A 17713-nucleotide genomic window follows, 5' to 3' on the forward strand; every position below is an offset into this window, starting at 1 on the left:
AAACTGATAGTTAGGCCATCTTTAAAAAAATTCTTGTTTGCCCTCTCCTGACCGACTTTCTAAAAATGGCCTGACTCAGATTTTTTTTTAACCTCCAGGAAATGATAAATTTTTTTCTTCTTTTAATTCCTAAATTTTCTCATCCTGTCAATATGTATAAATTTTCTAAGAAAAAAAATTGTCCCACCTACCTACCAACCTAATTTTTTTTTTACCCCGAGTTGAGAGAGGGCAAACAAACATTATTTTAAAGATGGCCTAATCATAATTATTTTTTGTAAGTGCAAAAAAATCATATATCATATAATGATATAAATGTATATTTTATTGTAATAAATATATTTCTTTTCACTGACTTCAAGAAACATATCAGAAATGGTGATGTATCGTATTCCAACACAATTTAGTGCAAGGCCTAGGTAAACTAAAGCATATACTGAGCTAGTGTGGAAACTTAAGAAAAAAAGATCATTGTCTTGTTTTTTGCACTCATGCTCAGAATTTCAAATAACCACTAGCCCACTAGCAAATGCTAGCAATTTAGTCTGTGGGTGACCGTAAGTATATAATCGCCCACATGGCAAGTAAGAATTTTTTAATCGGAACTTTTTCCAGAACCTGAGGCCAAATAAAAAAATATGTGTGGTTCCGGTTACACCTCCAAACAAATTAGGGTAGGTAGGTGTTTTTTTTTTTTTTTTTTTTAATATAATAAACGTCAAAATAATCATTGAATGTTCTTGAATTAACTATTGGTGATATTGGTGAGATAATACTATTGCTTTCTTTCAAGTGGTGACATTTGTAACTGACAAAACACTTGTATGGCATGTTGAAACGATGTTGTCAAAGAAGGCCATCATTGCTGAAACTAAAACTAATACCGGAGCCAATGAGGGAAATCAGGGAAAATTCCGGAAATTTAAAAATTGTCAAAAAAAAAGTTTAGGGTTGGGGATATAAAATAGGGACGGTCGGGTAACCGGAACCACACGTATTTTTTTATTTGGCCTGACCATGCTTTGATTCTACAATTAAATGCACTTTCATTTTCACTGTTTCCTACCTACTAAATGTTTTCTAGACCCCGAACCGTATGAACAATATAACTGTATGAGGTCTGGAAAGGAGGAGAAACTTAAGATTTCATGCAATTTTATTTGTAAATTATTTGTGGTGTTGAAATCATCACGGAAATGAAAGACTGTGGACAGCAGTATACTTCTCAGAGATTTAATAAAATGCAAAGAGGTCATTTTTTTTTTTTACAAATTGGAGAGGAAATTGTGGGCCCTAAAATATCAATGTGGACTTGAAAACTTGTAAAGGTGGGAGCCCATATGGCCCCTATAGTTTTGAATGTTATTTGCAATGCTGATGCTTCTTTAAATTTACCAACAAAATGCAATGTTTCAAGATCTTGTGCTATAATGTTTCTATCATTACAGATAAGTCATTGTCCCCAACAATTTCTTTTTTTACATAACACATTATAATCAGTGGGGAAAAATACATAAAACAGGTCTGGCACAATCTCTTGATTTAGCTACATAGCTTGATCTAGCTATATAGCTTTATTAAGCTATTCAGAATAGCTTGATTTAGCTATTTTATCACACTTTTTTCTTAAATGCGTTCTTTTCTCAGCATGCATCATCATAGTCATTATTTTTCACACCCCTCCCCAGTGTTCGAAATTAGCATCGGCCCGTCGGTCCTGCTCCGACGTACAAATGGAAGGACTCACAAATAGTATTTTAAATGGGTCCTTGAAATAATTTTGGGCCGACGATGATTTGCCCGGAAACAAGTTAACGTCAATCACATCTTCTCGGACCTTTCCGGCAAACTTGGAAATATAAACCGTTGTTTTTCTTCACCACTTGTTGGAAAGGCTTAAGAAGTTGCAATTGAAGTTAACATATTTTAATTGGTTTATGCATTTACATTAACTTTTATATCTTTCCTACATTTTAATTGGGTATATTAAACAAATTAAAAAATGAGCGTCTTTAAAAGAAATTGGACTTAAGATGGGTAAAACTTGTTATTTTTATCAAGATCGTATCAATTCTTCTTTTCATGTGCATTTTAAATAAATACTGAAGATTTGAATTTTTTCTGGGTGGAATAAATTAACGCTGTATGTATGCAGTTACAAACTTTCCATGGTAAATTGTCCAAGTATACTTAAGTACATCATATTGTGGCAATCTAAGAGACCTGCATAATTTTCAACCCACGGATTTTAAAAACAGAAATTGTAATTCCGAGGGAAAGCATGTTTACAGTAATATAAACACATGTTAAAATCATTATGTGTTATTTATGACCAAGTAAGACTGTGACGATTAATGTTTTACCGTTTCATATTGTTAAGGTTTTACCAAAGGTCAACATGTCCAAAAATTTATTTTTACAATAGCTCCAAAACTATGTGGTTTATAAAGTTAAAACTTTCACAGTTTATGAATATATCATTGATTAACAGATAGAAAGTATCACTTGATAACAAATACCTTAAAAAAAATATTTATCAAAAAAATTCTTTTAAAAAAATGCATATATTTTTTTAAAATACACCTAATTAATTCCATACTTTTATTGAAAGACATCATTGCAGAAACAATATATGTTTATCAATGATAGCCTCTGGAAAGTTGTTTTCCCTGCTTATTTTGTCCAAATGTTAAGATTTGAAACCGAAAGTACATTGCAAATGGCGGGTTTTATAGGGGTCTTGTCTTTATATATGTCATGCTTTCAATAACAGCCTTTCAGAGACCAATCACGTCCAACTTGTCCTTCATTGATAAACATATATTATTTCTACAATGATGGTTTTTACTAAAAGTACAGAATTAAGCAGGTGCATTTTTTAAAAAAATATGCAAATTTTTTGAAATTTTTTTCTCAAAAAATATTTTTTTTTAAAGATTTGTTTTCAAGTGATACTTTCTATCTGTTAATCAATAATATATTTATAAACTGTAAAAGTTTTAACTTTATACCTCACATAGTTTTGGAGCTATTGTAAATATAAATTTTTGGACGTCTTGACCTTTGACAAAACCTTAATACTTGCGAGTTGTAGATACCCTTTATTAAATTGACATATTTCATATGAAGCGATAAACTTACCGAGATCATCAATACCTAAAAGTTTATTTTTCCCAAATATTTGATGTATTATTTTTGGGCCTACGCTGCCCTGGAACAGAGACATATAAAAACGTACATGGTTTTTATATGTCTCTGCCTGGAAGGACTCGTATGGTCTCTTTATCTGTGGGTGTTTTGGACCCATAGAAAATAATTCTGAATTTCGAACACTGCCCCTCCCCCTAGAAAATTTACTTTAAATGCTTCATTCTTTGTAACTTATTTAATAGAGGGCAGAGCCCTCTTACGGGCCCTTTGGGCCCGTGAGAGCGAAGCTCTCCCTATAGGTAACACGTATGTATGTAAAATATATTGAATTCTATTGTAAACTATAATTTTATTACAATACCTATGGAAATGAGAACCTTGTCGCCAATGTGGCGTCCATAGTCTTTTCCATCTTGAATCTCGTGACAAATTCCCGCATTAACGAGATGCTGGAGAATCGAAATTTTAATTCCAATCCTGCGTTAATGAAGTTTTATCAATTCTAATAATCAAAAACACCCTCATGGTACACATCCTTGTTACTTTCGTTTTCAACTATAACTTGCTCTCGATCGTCATAGACCTGACATGTGACGTCATTCATTGATGAATCAGTGGAAACTGTTGCATTTTTAACAACCTGTAATAATTGATATTTCATATGCGTACTCTCTTTTTAAAAACAGATTTATTCACCTTTTAATAAACTTTACTATATTTTGGTGAAACAAAAAAAACTTAGTTTAACGAATTCCAGTGACGTCACTGTCTAGACTGCGTACTACGCACTATGGAGGGGCGGATCTTTCTGTGGCCGTTTCACCAGACTTTACGGAAAAGAAACAACTCTAATTTATTTGTTAATAAAATTTATTAATTACGAATGTTTTTTTGTTAATAAAATTTATTAATTACGAATGTCTTCAGGATTATTTTCAATACACATACTAGAAATATTAGATTTTTTGTGACATACTATAATTTTTCTATTGAATAATACATTTTTAAAAAATGTTTTAGTGGTAAAAAGCATGAAAAGCTTTACTGAATTCTGGTATGAACTCAAGAAGGGGGAAAGGGGTATGCATTTTAATTTTTAAAATTTTTTTCTTAATTTTATTTTTTTTATTTATTTATTATTTATCTATTCATTCATTCATTCTTGTCTTTGATTACTTGCTTGTTCCTATATACATTTGCAGGTGGAGGCCTGTGTCTCATTTTTGTTGTGAATTTTTTTTTTCTCAAAAGATTTATCATTTTTTTAAGTGTTAAATTTCAGTTTTGTGAAGCTCACCATCAAAAGAAAAATCTTTGAACATGTCTGAAGCTCAAACTACCACATCAAACACATGTTCCATTTATGCATGTGGATACGTTTCAACGGATAAAATAAAATGATTTCTAATTTTTATTTTAAAAAGTACTTTTAAAAATATAGAATAGAAAATGCATTCAGCCAGTTGGAACCTATGATAGTGTATAAAGTCCAAAATCATGAGAAAAACTATGAAGTTAAACAATACATAACCATATGAGAAAAAGTAAGTTAAACAATACAGGAGGGACAGCAAAATACATGACATGTATATGAATAAAGTTTCATGTTCTCTTGGCTTAAAAAAAAAAAAAAAACAAAAAACCAAAAAAAAAAAAAAAAAATTCGAATCTTCATTTGACATTACCCATGCTAATCCATGTAAAGAGTTCAAAGTTGTTGAGTAGTGCTAAAATATCTTTTTTTTAAAGCTTCCATATATGATCCATTTTATTATGTTGTGGATAGGGATGTCACAAAACATCAATTACTGATGCAGGAATATTCTATTCGATACTTCCCAGAAATGTATCCTATTATTCACAAGTTTTGGTTTAAAAATTCTAATAGTTTTCGCTTAAACAATTTAATATCTGGAAAAAAAAACTTTCATTGAGTTAAATTCGTTTTTTCAGATATTAAAAAGAAAAAAAAAATTATCTTGCGTTTATGTTAGTTTTAGAAAGCACTAAAGACTATTCGAATCAGATTAGTTTTTTTAAAAATGCAGAAACGTTAAATTTACTCTACATTATTTCCATTAAAATTAAGAAAATAATTCTCAGAAATTTTGCGATGCTGATACTTTTAGCCCTCACGATACACAGCCCTAGTGTTGGTCAGATGATCAGTTTCCAAGTGTCCTGATAACCCAGGAGTCAGATCATCTTTCTGTAGTTTGGGTCCCAAGTCAACTTCCCATGTAGTCCCTGACAATTGTCCTTATTTGTATTTGATGTCATAACCATGCATTGGAAGTAAAAGATGAGAATTAAATGACTTGATGTTTCTGGATTGGTTTTTTTTTATTAAGTCGTGAAAGATAAAGAAATGATGCTCATGCAAGCTCACGTATAATTGTTGGACAGATACATATAGATGAAAAAGTTAACGTTTAAGAGTTCTTGGGCCTGGGTAGGTTGAATCCCTGACTGGCGACACTGGTCCAGTGCACACTCTTTCCCCGTTATGCTATTTGATTTTGAGTGCTCTGGCCAAGCAATTCATGATGAAATATCTTAGTAAAAGTTTTCCAGCTTTATAAAACCAAATACTCTTAAATTTCTTTATTTGAAATAAAAAAAATATTTGAGGTAAGAGAACTTAATTAGAGTTTTTTTAAAAGGACTGAGGTCTTTGTTATGACTTACAACTTGATTTTAACACTGATTTATCATTAAACAATAAAATGTAGAAATGTTCACTTGATGGCTCCGCCCTCACCAACGGTCGCACCGTCTTACATATTATCTATATTGATACTCTGTGTTATTGCACTGCATGGTGCATCTGCATGCAGTATTATTTTTTAAAATTTCATGGTCAAGTGCCCGCTCAAATATGTCATGACTCATTGACAATCGTAAACACGCATTCTAGTTTATCAAAACATTTCCTAAAATGACATCAAAGAGAACTACGTTAAACCCGCCAATTCAAACGACTACCTTTTTGAATCCTATAAAATTCAAGAAGTTAAATGAACTTACATTAACTTGACAACATTCAGTTTGTGTACATTGACATCAATGGCGCACCGAAGTCTCGCAGCAACGAGATTTGCCTAAAATCAGAAAATATTACAAAATGAAAATATCCTCTTGGAAATTTCGTCGCATTTCTCCCATTTACTTATATTGATGTAAAATGTCTGGCAGTTATCTTTTATAACAGTGGGAAAATGAAATTTTTTACGCGGGAAATATCAAAATGAAACGAGTTACTAAATTTAGCACGTGTTGTCATCAAAATGAAAGAAGAACAAAAGCTTAAATAATTTAAATATCTAAATATACGGTTAAATGACTTTTATACTAGACCGGTTTCTGTCATTATTCAATGGCGGAATGAGGGCTTATAAGGTCCAAGATGTAAAACGGGAGCAAAGAATTGGAGTGACAGCCAAAAACTTCAAAGAATTAGTGGAGAAAGGAGCACAGAAACTGAAGGTGCATGAATCTTTTGTATTTTATTATTGCAAACACTATTTGATTTTAAACGTCTATAGAATGGTTCTATAGCTAATGTGATAGATGGTTTTATTAAATGATTTTCTACATCAATTTGAGTCTTTCACAGCAGGTCCAGCACAATCTCTTGATTTAGGCCATATAAATTTAAAATTTAGATTCTCATCCTAATTTGCTAAAAAATTGGGGCGGGTGGGCGGATTCTATTTTTTATTGAAATTATCAACAAAACATTCGTACACGTAAATTTAACATATGTTAAAGCCAATATGAATAGATTTTATTGTTTTCATATTCTTTTAAATATCTACAGAAGATTCTTGTTATAGAAAATTAAAAATACATATAACGTTAGTTTTATTAACAAATTATCAAGTACATGGATACGGCACACGCCAAACAAAATGAGGTGCTGATCCAAATAAATTGCATATGCATGTTTTCTCATCGGCCTTTTCCCAAATACCTTATAGTTTTACCAACAACTCCTGTTCTGTGTGATATACAGATATCACAGATTTACACTGTCCTGATACATTCAATCGTTCTTGAGACTTGACATGTTCGACATTAAAATAGTATCATATTTGCAAAACAGGATTGTGTAAATCTGTAAAATATTCTGCTGAAAAGCCTAGGCCTGAACAGTTTTAAGATTTAACATTTCCTTAGCACTATTATTCTCTAAAGTCTTTGGACGATGTTTTATTTTTTTTAATGCAAAATCACATACAACTGGAGATCATTATTTAAAACTTGACCATGTATTTTCTTCGTCTGTTTTTACTTGATTAAAATCTCTTTAAAAAATTGCCCATGCCAGTGATGGTATCTAGATGTGTTTATATGTTATTTTTCCTTTTCTGCCTTCTCTTTACTGACAAATTATCTTTTCCTTACATATTTAAACTGCTTTTATTGCCGATTTTTCTCCATTCTTCACACAGTTTTTTTGCTATAAATAGCGCCACGCGACTTTTAATACAGACGGGAGATAACTCTTAAATTTTGACCCAGATTCTTGCTGAATATAATACGTTTGGCACCCAAAAAGCAAAATAAAAAACAACGGGGCGGGGCACTTTGAGAGGGGCGGGCGGGGATGAGAATCTAAAGATTAATTTTACCTGGCCTTAGCTATAACGTTATAGCTTGAAATAGCTATATAGCTTTATAAAGCTATTCAAAATAGCTTGATAAAGCTATTTATATGCAGTTTTCCAGGAAAAATGTTTTTCGTAAGAAATATACAAAAAGTCGCATGAGTGATTTTTACATGCATTATTTTAAGAAGAGTTCAAGGTTCAGGGCTCTTGATTCTCTATAATTGGGGCTGATGAACAGCCCCATTCCCAATGAAAAAAGGTACCTTTCTTCCCCAAAACAAAGTGTAAATTTCCCAATTTTTTTTTTTTTTTTTTGCCAAAAAATTTTTTTTTAATCTAAATTGATGAAATTTAATCGCCAACAAGTGAAAGTTAAATAAACGAGCTCTGCCTTGGACTGTATAAATTAGTGCATGCTACCTATATTTGTAAACTGGTTCGGCTTCGATAAGGAACCAGGTTTTGCCAATTTTCCCCAAAATGACGAAAATTTTCCCAATTGAACAGCCCCGGCCCCAGTCCCAAAAAGTGGTGTGAAATCCCAGAGATTGAATATTATCATTGCACCAAGGTGCGACTTTTTGTGCATGCTGAGAAAATAACGCATTTAAGAAAAAATGTGATAAAATAGCTTAATCAAGCTATTCTGAATAGCTTAATAAAGCTATATAGCTAAATCAAGAGATTGTGCCGGACCTACACAGAGTGCTATAACATTCTGACATTTTTCACCTCCCCAACCTGAGAGAAGAAGTTCACCAACTGTTCTGTTGTTACATTTTTGGCCAAGTTCCCCACACAGACAGTTGGTCTGATTTCCTCGATATTAGCTGGGTCGCGTTTCCTGGCAATGGAGGATACTGAGCAAGACCCAGGGCAGTCAGTTTAGGGTCATGGGTAGTAATCATTTTTGTCAAGTTTTTGTCTTTTGACTGATAACATTAACATTGCTAGGCCAGCTAGGTGTCCCAGGAATCATGCCTGCAATCTTTAATTCTAAGTCTGTCTCATCTGTATTCTGTTGTTCTTCTTTGATTTCTTCTATTTCAAATGATTATTTCATTGAACCTTTTCCTCTGGGAATGTCATGAAAAAACAGCAAGTATTGAAATTGAATATATTTAAATGGTTGTTATGCTACTCACTATAAGTACCTACTTGTTGGTACATGCATATAAATGGCCTTGATGGAATGATTTTTTTTTATTGAGAACTAAACATTTTGATTGAATGTTTATGGATCACAGTACATGTCATTAATCACCAAATTAATCTTTCTACTGTTACAGTTAGATCCAGATAAAGTCACAGTTGTAATTGAAGATGATGGTACAGAGGTCACAGATGATAAATTCTTCAGGAAGCTCCCTGCTCAAACTGTATTTGTCTTCTTAAAGAAAGGAGAGACATGGAGAGGGGGTATACCATTAAAATGGGCTCAGTTTCTTTAAATTCTTTATATACTAGGCACATTTTTAACTGCTTACAAGCAGCCTCCAGTGCAAAAGAGAGAAAAAAAAAATAAAAGTTAAACTCTTTAATATATTCTTAGAAAAACAAACACACTAGTTTTGTATTATATTAAACTTTCTTAGATATTCCTAACAATTGTATCTCCCTATTTTAATTCCTTTTATAGCTGGAGCTCTGATTCATGACGCTCTCAGTAAGTTATATTGTGCGACCAGGAAGAATGAGATTGCCTCCCAGATCCGAGATCTCCTTGAGGCGGAAGATGCTCCTGAGAAGATCCACATCATTTCTCAATATCTGGAACTTCTAGAGACAAACTCCTCATCAGAGAAAAGACAAGATCATGAAGATTGGTTTGAAGGTAAAAAAGAAAAAAAGTGCCAAGTCATTATTAGCTAGGTTATAAGCTAATCTCAGCTGAGATTCAGCTAAGTTGGATATTAGATTGATGCCTACACTGCCTTCAGTGAATTAAGGCATTAGTCCAAATATTCACCCAAGCCTATCTCAGCTGAGATAAGGTTATGAACAACACAGTGTGCAGTATAGTTTGGAACTCTGTGCAATAATAATTCATTTGGTGGACACTTGAGTGGAGAATTCTGATTAGCACTGTAATTATAAATACTGTTAATATATATGATAAGCTGGTAGCAAACATAACTGAATTATTTTTCTTCTAGTGATAAATATAATTTCAGGACTTAATAAGAAATATAAGACAAAGAGTGAATTGATGAGACACAGTGCACAGACAAGATTACGCAGCTATTATGTGACGGTGAGTTATTTATTAAACAAAAATATTTTGGTTCATACATTTAATCCAATTTTGAAAATGTAGACAATTAATAGCAATAACAAATGTGTTTTACAAAATGGCAGTATTTTTTCTTAGCTTTTATTTAACTTTAAAAATGTACTCCACTGCCATTTATATATATTAAGTGTTTATTTTTATTGGTTTGAATTTAATTGCAGGCAAAAGAACAAATAGAGAAGGAAGCTGACAAAGAAAGCAAACAAGAACTGTTAGATCTCTTAGAGGAAGTGATGCAAAAGCTTAAAAAGTCCGATTATAATTCCTCCTATTTTGACCGTACAGCCAGTGAGAAGGGTCGCATGTGTGATGCCCAGGGCTGGTTCAGATGTGAAGGACCATATGACATGGATAATTGTGACAAGTATCACACTATAAATCCATATGCTTCCAAGGGATATAGACAACTATTTGGACTGTGGAATTTAGACCATATGTAAGATTTCACATTGAAAAATTATTAATGATCCTTTACTTTTCCATGTTTTAAAAAATATAAGCAATTTAATACTAATGAAGGCAAGTATTACCTAAAACACCATAAATATTGACATTAATGAACAATAAGTTTGATATGAAGAGAAAAAATTTACCATGAGGAAAAAGTATGGCTCACCATAGCAGGTTTTGGTAACCTATATTGCTAAAGATCCACTGACAAATGTTTTTTTAAGGTTGAACTGTAGAGCAAGTACATTCTGAATTTACTGTAAGGCAAGTAGAGATTAAAGTTGCCTGGATGATTGTTCTGGTGATGCATACATGTAGTATCTTGGAACCAATGTTAATTCTATGCTTTATAACATACCGGCATTGTGTTTGACCAATATTTCTCACTATGTGACTACAAATATAGTTTATTGTTGAATAGGGCCATTTCCTAGTGACAGATAGTTTTTTTGATTAAGGCCAAGTCCTAGGCCTGACCTTGATCAAACTAGGCCGATTGAAGATTTATTTGTTGTTTGACTTTGCCTTGCATATTCTTGACAGTACATGACATTTGTTGAGGTGAGCCATGCTGTAATCTATAACCATCTACTAATTACGACAAAAACTGCATCATTACCTCACATATAAATATCTATGCTATACTCTGTCATTTACTCCTTTTAGAATTGAAAAATCTCGCGAGGTGATGCCAACGCTTATGGAAGCAGCTCGTAACAAGCAGAAACAGCAAACTCTCAATGCAGATCTTCTGTTCCGATTACTCTTCACTCGGGAAAATTTAAAACTGGTCCAAGTGGGCTGTCATAAAAAAGCAGCCAGAGAATCTGGGAAAGTGAAGTGGAATGACTTCTGTTCTTCCTGATGCTGTAATAGTGATATAGGGACTTAAATACTAGTATAATATTCATATTTATTGTTACATTAAATCTACAAAGTGTTAGTCAAGCTACTAGTATCTAAGGATTTACTTGGATTTTCTGCTCTCTACTTAATCATATTATTTGTTAAGTTTTCTTTCCTTTTTATAATCTTTTTAGATATTTTGTGCCCTAATAACAGTATATTATTCACTTGCTTTAAATGTCAATGAAATTATGATGTAAAAATATTCAACACCTCAATCTTTCTGTGGTAGCTTCTCATTATTTACAAGGACATATACTACAAAGGAAGAAATTTATGTGTGTGTGGGTAATTTATGCTAAATTTATGCTAAATTCAGTACATATATAAAAAAATCTATCCCATAAATACTCCCTCATGTACCAATACTTTTGGATATATTTCATTCACTATTAAAGATACATCATCTTGGTTTCACAGACATTTTGTGTTTGCAAGTTATTCGCATAATTAAAAATGCGTAAACGTCACTGTGTACAGTATTTGGAATATCATTTGAAATGTTTAGATAACATGAAACCCAATACATATACCACTCTTCATCAGGCACATATATGAGAATAATTTAATTTTGTTTGTATTCTAGCCTCTGATTGGTTAATATCCAAAAAGGAACGCAAATTATTTCTGTATAACCTGGTTTGGTATGGGGACACCCCCCCTTGACAACCAGCTGAATCATCTGTATCCATACAATCCTCTCATTTCCAGTCCTCAGGATTCATGGAAAATTCCAGATTTAATAAATGTACCTTTAATTTCAAACGATAATTCGATCTTACCACATGTAACCAAACAACATGGCTTCTAGGCCTATGTATCAGTTATTACCTCCCCTCGATTCCCATCACTTCCGTTACTTCCGTTACTACGGTTGTATTATTGAGCGGCAAATTTGAACTAATAAAAAGTAATGAAATTTTACACCCATACTTATTTAATGATTTTAAAATTAAATTATAAGGAATGACTCTAATTCTTGGCCAAATAATTCGAGTATAACCTGGTTTGGGTCAGTTTATGCTGTTTTATAATCCGCTTCGCGGATTATAAAGCGTAAACTGACACAAACCAGGTTATACTCGAATTATTTGGCCAAGAATTAGAGTCATTCCTAAAATATTTGAGTTACCGTAATTATTTAAAAAGCTTTTTGTCAAGGACTGAAGTGGAATGTGCATTTTCCAGTCATTGTATGATAAAAATGACACATTCAAAAGCAACAAACCATTATAATTTTTCAAATGAAAGATTTTAAACTGTTCTTATTTTTTTTAATTTTTTTTTTTTTTTTACATATTTTATGAATGTTAGATACTGTATGAAATTTTTTTTATCAACAGTGAATTTACTGTTCATCTGTTGTTTTATACTTACTAGTAATTTTGGATATATTTACAGTACATATGTGTTTATACATTTACATTATTTTATTAATACAGTGGTGATAGTTTCATTGTCAAACCAGAAAGCCAAAAAATAAATAAATTGATGAAATACCACATAACTCAATTTTGTATTATCAATTATTCAAAATGGAGCATTATGTTGTATCAGGAATAGTGGATTTTTCCTGTCCAAATACATGTACAAATGTAGATATTTTTATTCAAATAACATCAAATTTAAGGCATGTCACTCGACAGCTTTTGAGAAAAGTTTGGTCGGAGCCTCCAACTTCAAAATTATTTATTACAATTCAATTTTTATGATATATTTGATTTAAACAATGAAAGTTATACAATATTCAATCTAAAAAACTGCTCACAAAATTGTAAAGAAACAAGATTTATTGGGGACAATTTCTTGTGGAAGGATATTGAGAAGAAAATTCTTCAAATCTACACATTTGTTTAATTGAATAGCTTGGAACTTTAGCCCTTCATGTATATATTTTTATGCCCCCTCCATGAAATGGCGGGGACATATAGTGTTACCCTGTTCCGTCATCATTCACTTTGCGTTCATTTTCTCTGCAACAGTTGCACTCGCTCAACTCAAATTTGACATATGGATACGTCATAGGAATACGCAGGTCAAGTTCGAATTTGGTAATGGTCCGATGATTTTTGAGTTATCCCTCTTGAACTTAGAAAAAATAAGAAATTTTCAGTTTTCCACTCTCTAACTTTTGTAGGGATGTATGTATAAGGTTGAAATTGCATATGCAGGTATTTTATCAGAAAATACAGGTCAAGTTTGAATACAAATTTAAAACTAAATATTGCATTTGAAATTTTGGCTACTTGCGGGGTCATTCGTGGCGTTAACGACACATCTAGTTTCAATAATAAATATTATTCAAACTATTTTACAAAAAAATTAGATTGCATTTATTGCTATGATTACATCAATTTGCTTTGCAATTTTGAGTCATGCCATGTGAGTTGTTATCTAAAATATATTTCTCAAAAAATTCTTGATATACATGTAACTCATGTCAGGAGTTTCATTTTTTTTTTTTTGGTGTTTCTGTTCACAACCGTAATCTTGGCCATAAAATTTGAACTATTATACAAGATAAGACTCTAATTATGGTACTCAACATCAAATGTCACATTCAAGTTCATGGATTTTGTAATTATGCCCCCTTGAAAAAAAAGGGGCATATTGTTTTGCACCTGTCAGTCGGTAGACAAATGAAATATGGAGATAACGATAATATTCAAGCTCATAGTCCATTTAAACAATATAGATCAGGAGCAGAGCAAACACAGACCTCCAAAAACATCAGATGTGGGATCAGGTGCCATGGAGAAGTGAGCATCCCCTGCTGACCGGTCACACTCACCGTGCGCTCCTTGTCATGACTGGGGGGAAAACGGAAAAATCCATAGACAATATAGTGTGTAAATAATGGCCTAACAATTAGTATGAAAAACGTCACTACAGGAATGTGTTATTCTAAAACCAACTGTATCAGATTAAAAGTTTGCTGTATGATTTACTGTAGACTTATATTTTTCCATTTGGGATTTATTTACCCTCTATATGTGGTCACATATTTCCATAGAAATTTGTCACAGCTTAAAGTGCATTTAAGACATTCAATGGTAATCGAAGAAATATGCTTAATTTTCTATCCGTGGATTGAACAGAAATTGTGATTCTGCGGAATTATGAACCCTTGGAAACAAGTATGTTAAGAGATGAATTTAATTTTTGAGAATTCATGAGGACATGAACTACGATGCTTCATGCTGGCATATTTCATGAGGCGCTTCATGATAAATACATGTATGCAGGCGTGAAACGTTGTAATTCATGTACCTCATGAATTCTCAAAAATTAAATTCATATCTTATATTTACATTATTTTTCTGATGATTTGCCACATATCTTTGTCATTCAACAATCATTTTTTGAAAAAAGTTTGCACTATTTTTTGACTTCAATCACATCACAATGGAAATATTCTTACTCATCCCACCGTAGTTCATGAGAACATGAACTTTTTCTAATTTGCAAAGAATCTTAAGGAAAAATATTTGGAAATGTAAATATTTTACAGTATTATCGAACTTCATCCCGAAGAAGGGTATTTTGCCATGTTTGCATTCTTTATTCAGGAAAAATTAAATGCATAGAATGATTTTTGAGTCGGCCCGCGGAGCGAGCTACTCCTTGTTAACACAGCTGAAAAATTAACAGAGCTGTAAAATTTATCACTCATTCATCAAGGTGATTCATACGCCAAATATGATAGTTCTAGCAAAACATGTTTTTGTTTGAGTGATTGCATAAACTTAAGACGTATAAACAGTGTAAAATTTCATATTGTTACATTATTTATGTCTTTTGTGTTTTTTCAAGAAAAATTCAATTAAATATCTGTACAATTTACAATTACTGCGTATGAATATTTGTGCGATTAGTTAGGCGGATCTAATCTTCCCATCTGAAGTTTATTTATCATTGACCTAGATTATTTACTCATTTGCTGCCGCTAGTGTGCTTGAAAGACCTATTTTTAGAATCCAGGTTTGCAGTGTGAACCATTGACCTAATTACTCCATAACACTGACCACTGCAGCTAGTGTGGCTAAATTTATTTTTAGAATCCAGGCATGCAGTGCTGCTTTACACAATAATGTCGATAAATAGGTCAACAATGTAAAATTTTCTAACATAATCATGGTGATGTTATTTTCAGGTACTTTGGTCTTGGTTTATAAGTATGCATCTTTTTTAAATACTAGATTATTAGTTACTTAACATAAACATAATCATAATGCTTATTATAGTAAAACTGTGTGAATACATGGATATAGTTAGGCGTATCTTAAAAAAAATACACATAGATGTCTAATGTTTGTTTTCCATTACTTTTGGTTGTTTCTTAGAGATTGTTGCTTATGTTTATATACTAAATTTTTTTTCACTGTTATTTTTTCTCCTTTTTTGGTTTAACATGATTTTCCCTCCCCCTTTTTTCACTTTATTGTAGTTTTTGGTTTCTTAATGGAACACTGAGATCTATTTAGAGTTATGATAATTATAATTAAAAAATTCTGAAGTGAAGTCTTTTTAATAATTCAGTAGACTTAGAAAGGTGGGAGATTAACCCTTAACCTTTATAGCTCACCTGAGCCGAAGGCTCAAGTGAGCTTTTCTGATCGAAATTTGTCCATTGTCTGTCGTCGGCGTCGTTGTAAACTTTTCACAATTTCATCTTCTTCTCCAGAACCACTGGGCCAATTTCAACCAAACTTGCCACAAAGTATCCATGGGTAGAGGGGATTCAAGTTTGTTCAAATGAAGGACCACGCCCTCTTTCAAGCGGAGATAACAGAAAATTGGTGAAAAATTAATAGCATCTTTTAAAAATCTTCTTCTCAAGAACCACAGGGCCAGGAAAGGTGAAACTCGTGTGGAAGCATCCTCAGGTAGTGTAGATTCAAATTTGTTCAAACCATGACCCCCGGGGGTAGGGCGGGGCCACAATGGACTATCAAAGTTTTACATTGAAATAAATCTTAAAAAAATCTTCTTCTCAGGAACGGCAAAGCCCTGATTGGCCATATTTATGTGGAAGCATCCTTAGGTAGTGTAGATTCTATTTTGTTCAAATCATGACCCTCGGGGGGTAGGGTGGGGCCACAATGGAGGATCAAAGTCTTAAATAGAAATATATAGGAAAATATCTTCTGATGAAGAACTGCAAAGCCATGATAAGTCATTTTGATATGGAAGCATCCTCAGGTAGTGTAAATTCAATTTTGTTCAAATGATGACCCCCGGGGGTAGGGTGGGGCCCAATGGGGAATTGAAAATTTTACATAGGAACATAAAGGAAAATATCTTCTTCTCAAGAACTGAAAATCATGTTTAGTCATTTTGATATGGAAGCATCCTCAGGTAGTTTAAATTCGATTCTGTTCAAATGATGACCCCCGGGGCAGTGGCGGATCCAGAAATTTCGTAACGGGGGGGGGGGGGGGGTTAGAGGCAGTGGGTCTTGGGGCTGCATTGAAGCCCCAAATGGGTCTAAAGCAAGGCCTAGAGGTGGGGGTCTGGGAAGCTGACAAATTCTTAATTCAAACGGGGGGAGCATGCCCAGCGCACTGGCCCTGGATCCGTCTTTGCGGGGGTAGGATGGGACCCAATGGGGGATCGAAAGTTTTACATAAGAACATATAGATAAAAATATTTCTTCTCAAGAACAGGAAAACTATGTTTAGTCATATTGATATGGAAGCATCCTCAGATAGTGTAGATTCAAGTTTGTTCAAATGATGACCCATGGGATAGGGAGGAGCCACAATGGGGAATCAAATTTTTACAAAGGAATATATGGGAAATTTTATTAAAAGCTTTTCAAGTACAACAAGGCCATTTGTTAAATTGACATGGAAGGTAGTTTAAAATTCAAGCCCCCCCCCCCCCTCCCCCCAATCTTTTCAATACTGAACTGATTTGTGTTTTTTCCTAGCCAATGTGCTTAGGTGAGCAATGTGGCCCATGGGCCTCTTGTTTTACTTTTGGAGGTATGGGATATATTGAGACCCTTTCAAATTTAAGCAGATGTATTCAGATCCCTTTTCAAAATTTTTGTCACATGATGTAATCTTATTTGTGTATTTACAAACCCAGACTTTAAATAAATTACAAAAATCCCATGTGAGGTGGCATTGAAGCCCTTAATTTTTTAATTGAACATACATGTTCAATCTCTTTAGCAGTATAAACTGAATATAAGGTATGATGTCCAGTTGTATGAAAAAGCTCATTAAACTCAAGCGAGTCGACTCTCAGGCCCTTCAGGCCTTTGATTTTAATTATTTGAACAATTAAGGCACAA

At 32.9% G+C, this 17713-nt stretch overlaps 2 protein-coding genes across 4 annotated transcripts in view; one reads left to right on the forward strand and one right to left on the reverse strand.

The window, feature by feature from the left end:
* LOC133205536 (centrosomal protein of 104 kDa-like) overlaps positions 1–6222 on the reverse strand; it is a 32788-nt gene extending 26566 nt beyond the window's left edge. For all 3 annotated transcript variants that reach the window (XM_061341371.1, XM_061341370.1, XM_061341369.1), the window contains exon 1: positions 6178–6222. The gene's annotated coding sequence lies outside the window, so the exon portion shown is untranslated. The remainder of the gene's footprint in view (positions 1–6177) is intronic.
* A 167-nt stretch (positions 6223–6389) lies between these two features.
* On the forward strand, positions 6390–12430 carry LOC133205136 (DNA fragmentation factor subunit beta-like). The gene is made up of 6 exons (XM_061340879.1): positions 6390–6636; positions 9053–9182; positions 9403–9597; positions 9938–10017; positions 10218–10492; positions 11173–12430. Exons 1-6 carry the CDS (start codon positions 6490–6492, stop codon positions 11369–11371), a joined length of 1026 nt encoding a protein of 341 aa, XP_061196863.1. The 5' UTR covers positions 6390–6489; the 3' UTR covers positions 11372–12430.
* Positions 12431–17713: the final 5283 nt, after the last annotated feature.

The sequence above is a fragment of the Saccostrea echinata genome, unplaced genomic scaffold (genome assembly GCF_033153115.1).
Source record: "Saccostrea echinata isolate AGI-Se365-2 ecotype Australia unplaced genomic scaffold, CSIRO_AGI_Sech_v1 ptg000054l, whole genome shotgun sequence".
In the NCBI taxonomy this organism is placed as follows: domain Eukaryota; kingdom Metazoa; phylum Mollusca; class Bivalvia; order Ostreida; family Ostreidae; genus Saccostrea; species Saccostrea echinata.

Bases quoted from the DNA above. Each gene is read 5' to 3' on its own strand.
- LOC133205136 (XM_061340879.1), top strand. From the start codon at position 6,490: ATGACTTTTATACTAGACCGGTTTCTGTCATTATTCAATGGCGGAATG. The intron at 9,598-9,937 runs GTAAAAAAGAAA...ATATAATTTCAG, and splicing joins TCATGAAGATTGGTTTGAAG to GACTTAATAAGAAATATAAG. The intron at 10,018-10,217 runs GTGAGTTATTTA...ATTTAATTGCAG, and splicing joins TACGCAGCTATTATGTGACG to GCAAAAGAACAAATAGAGAA.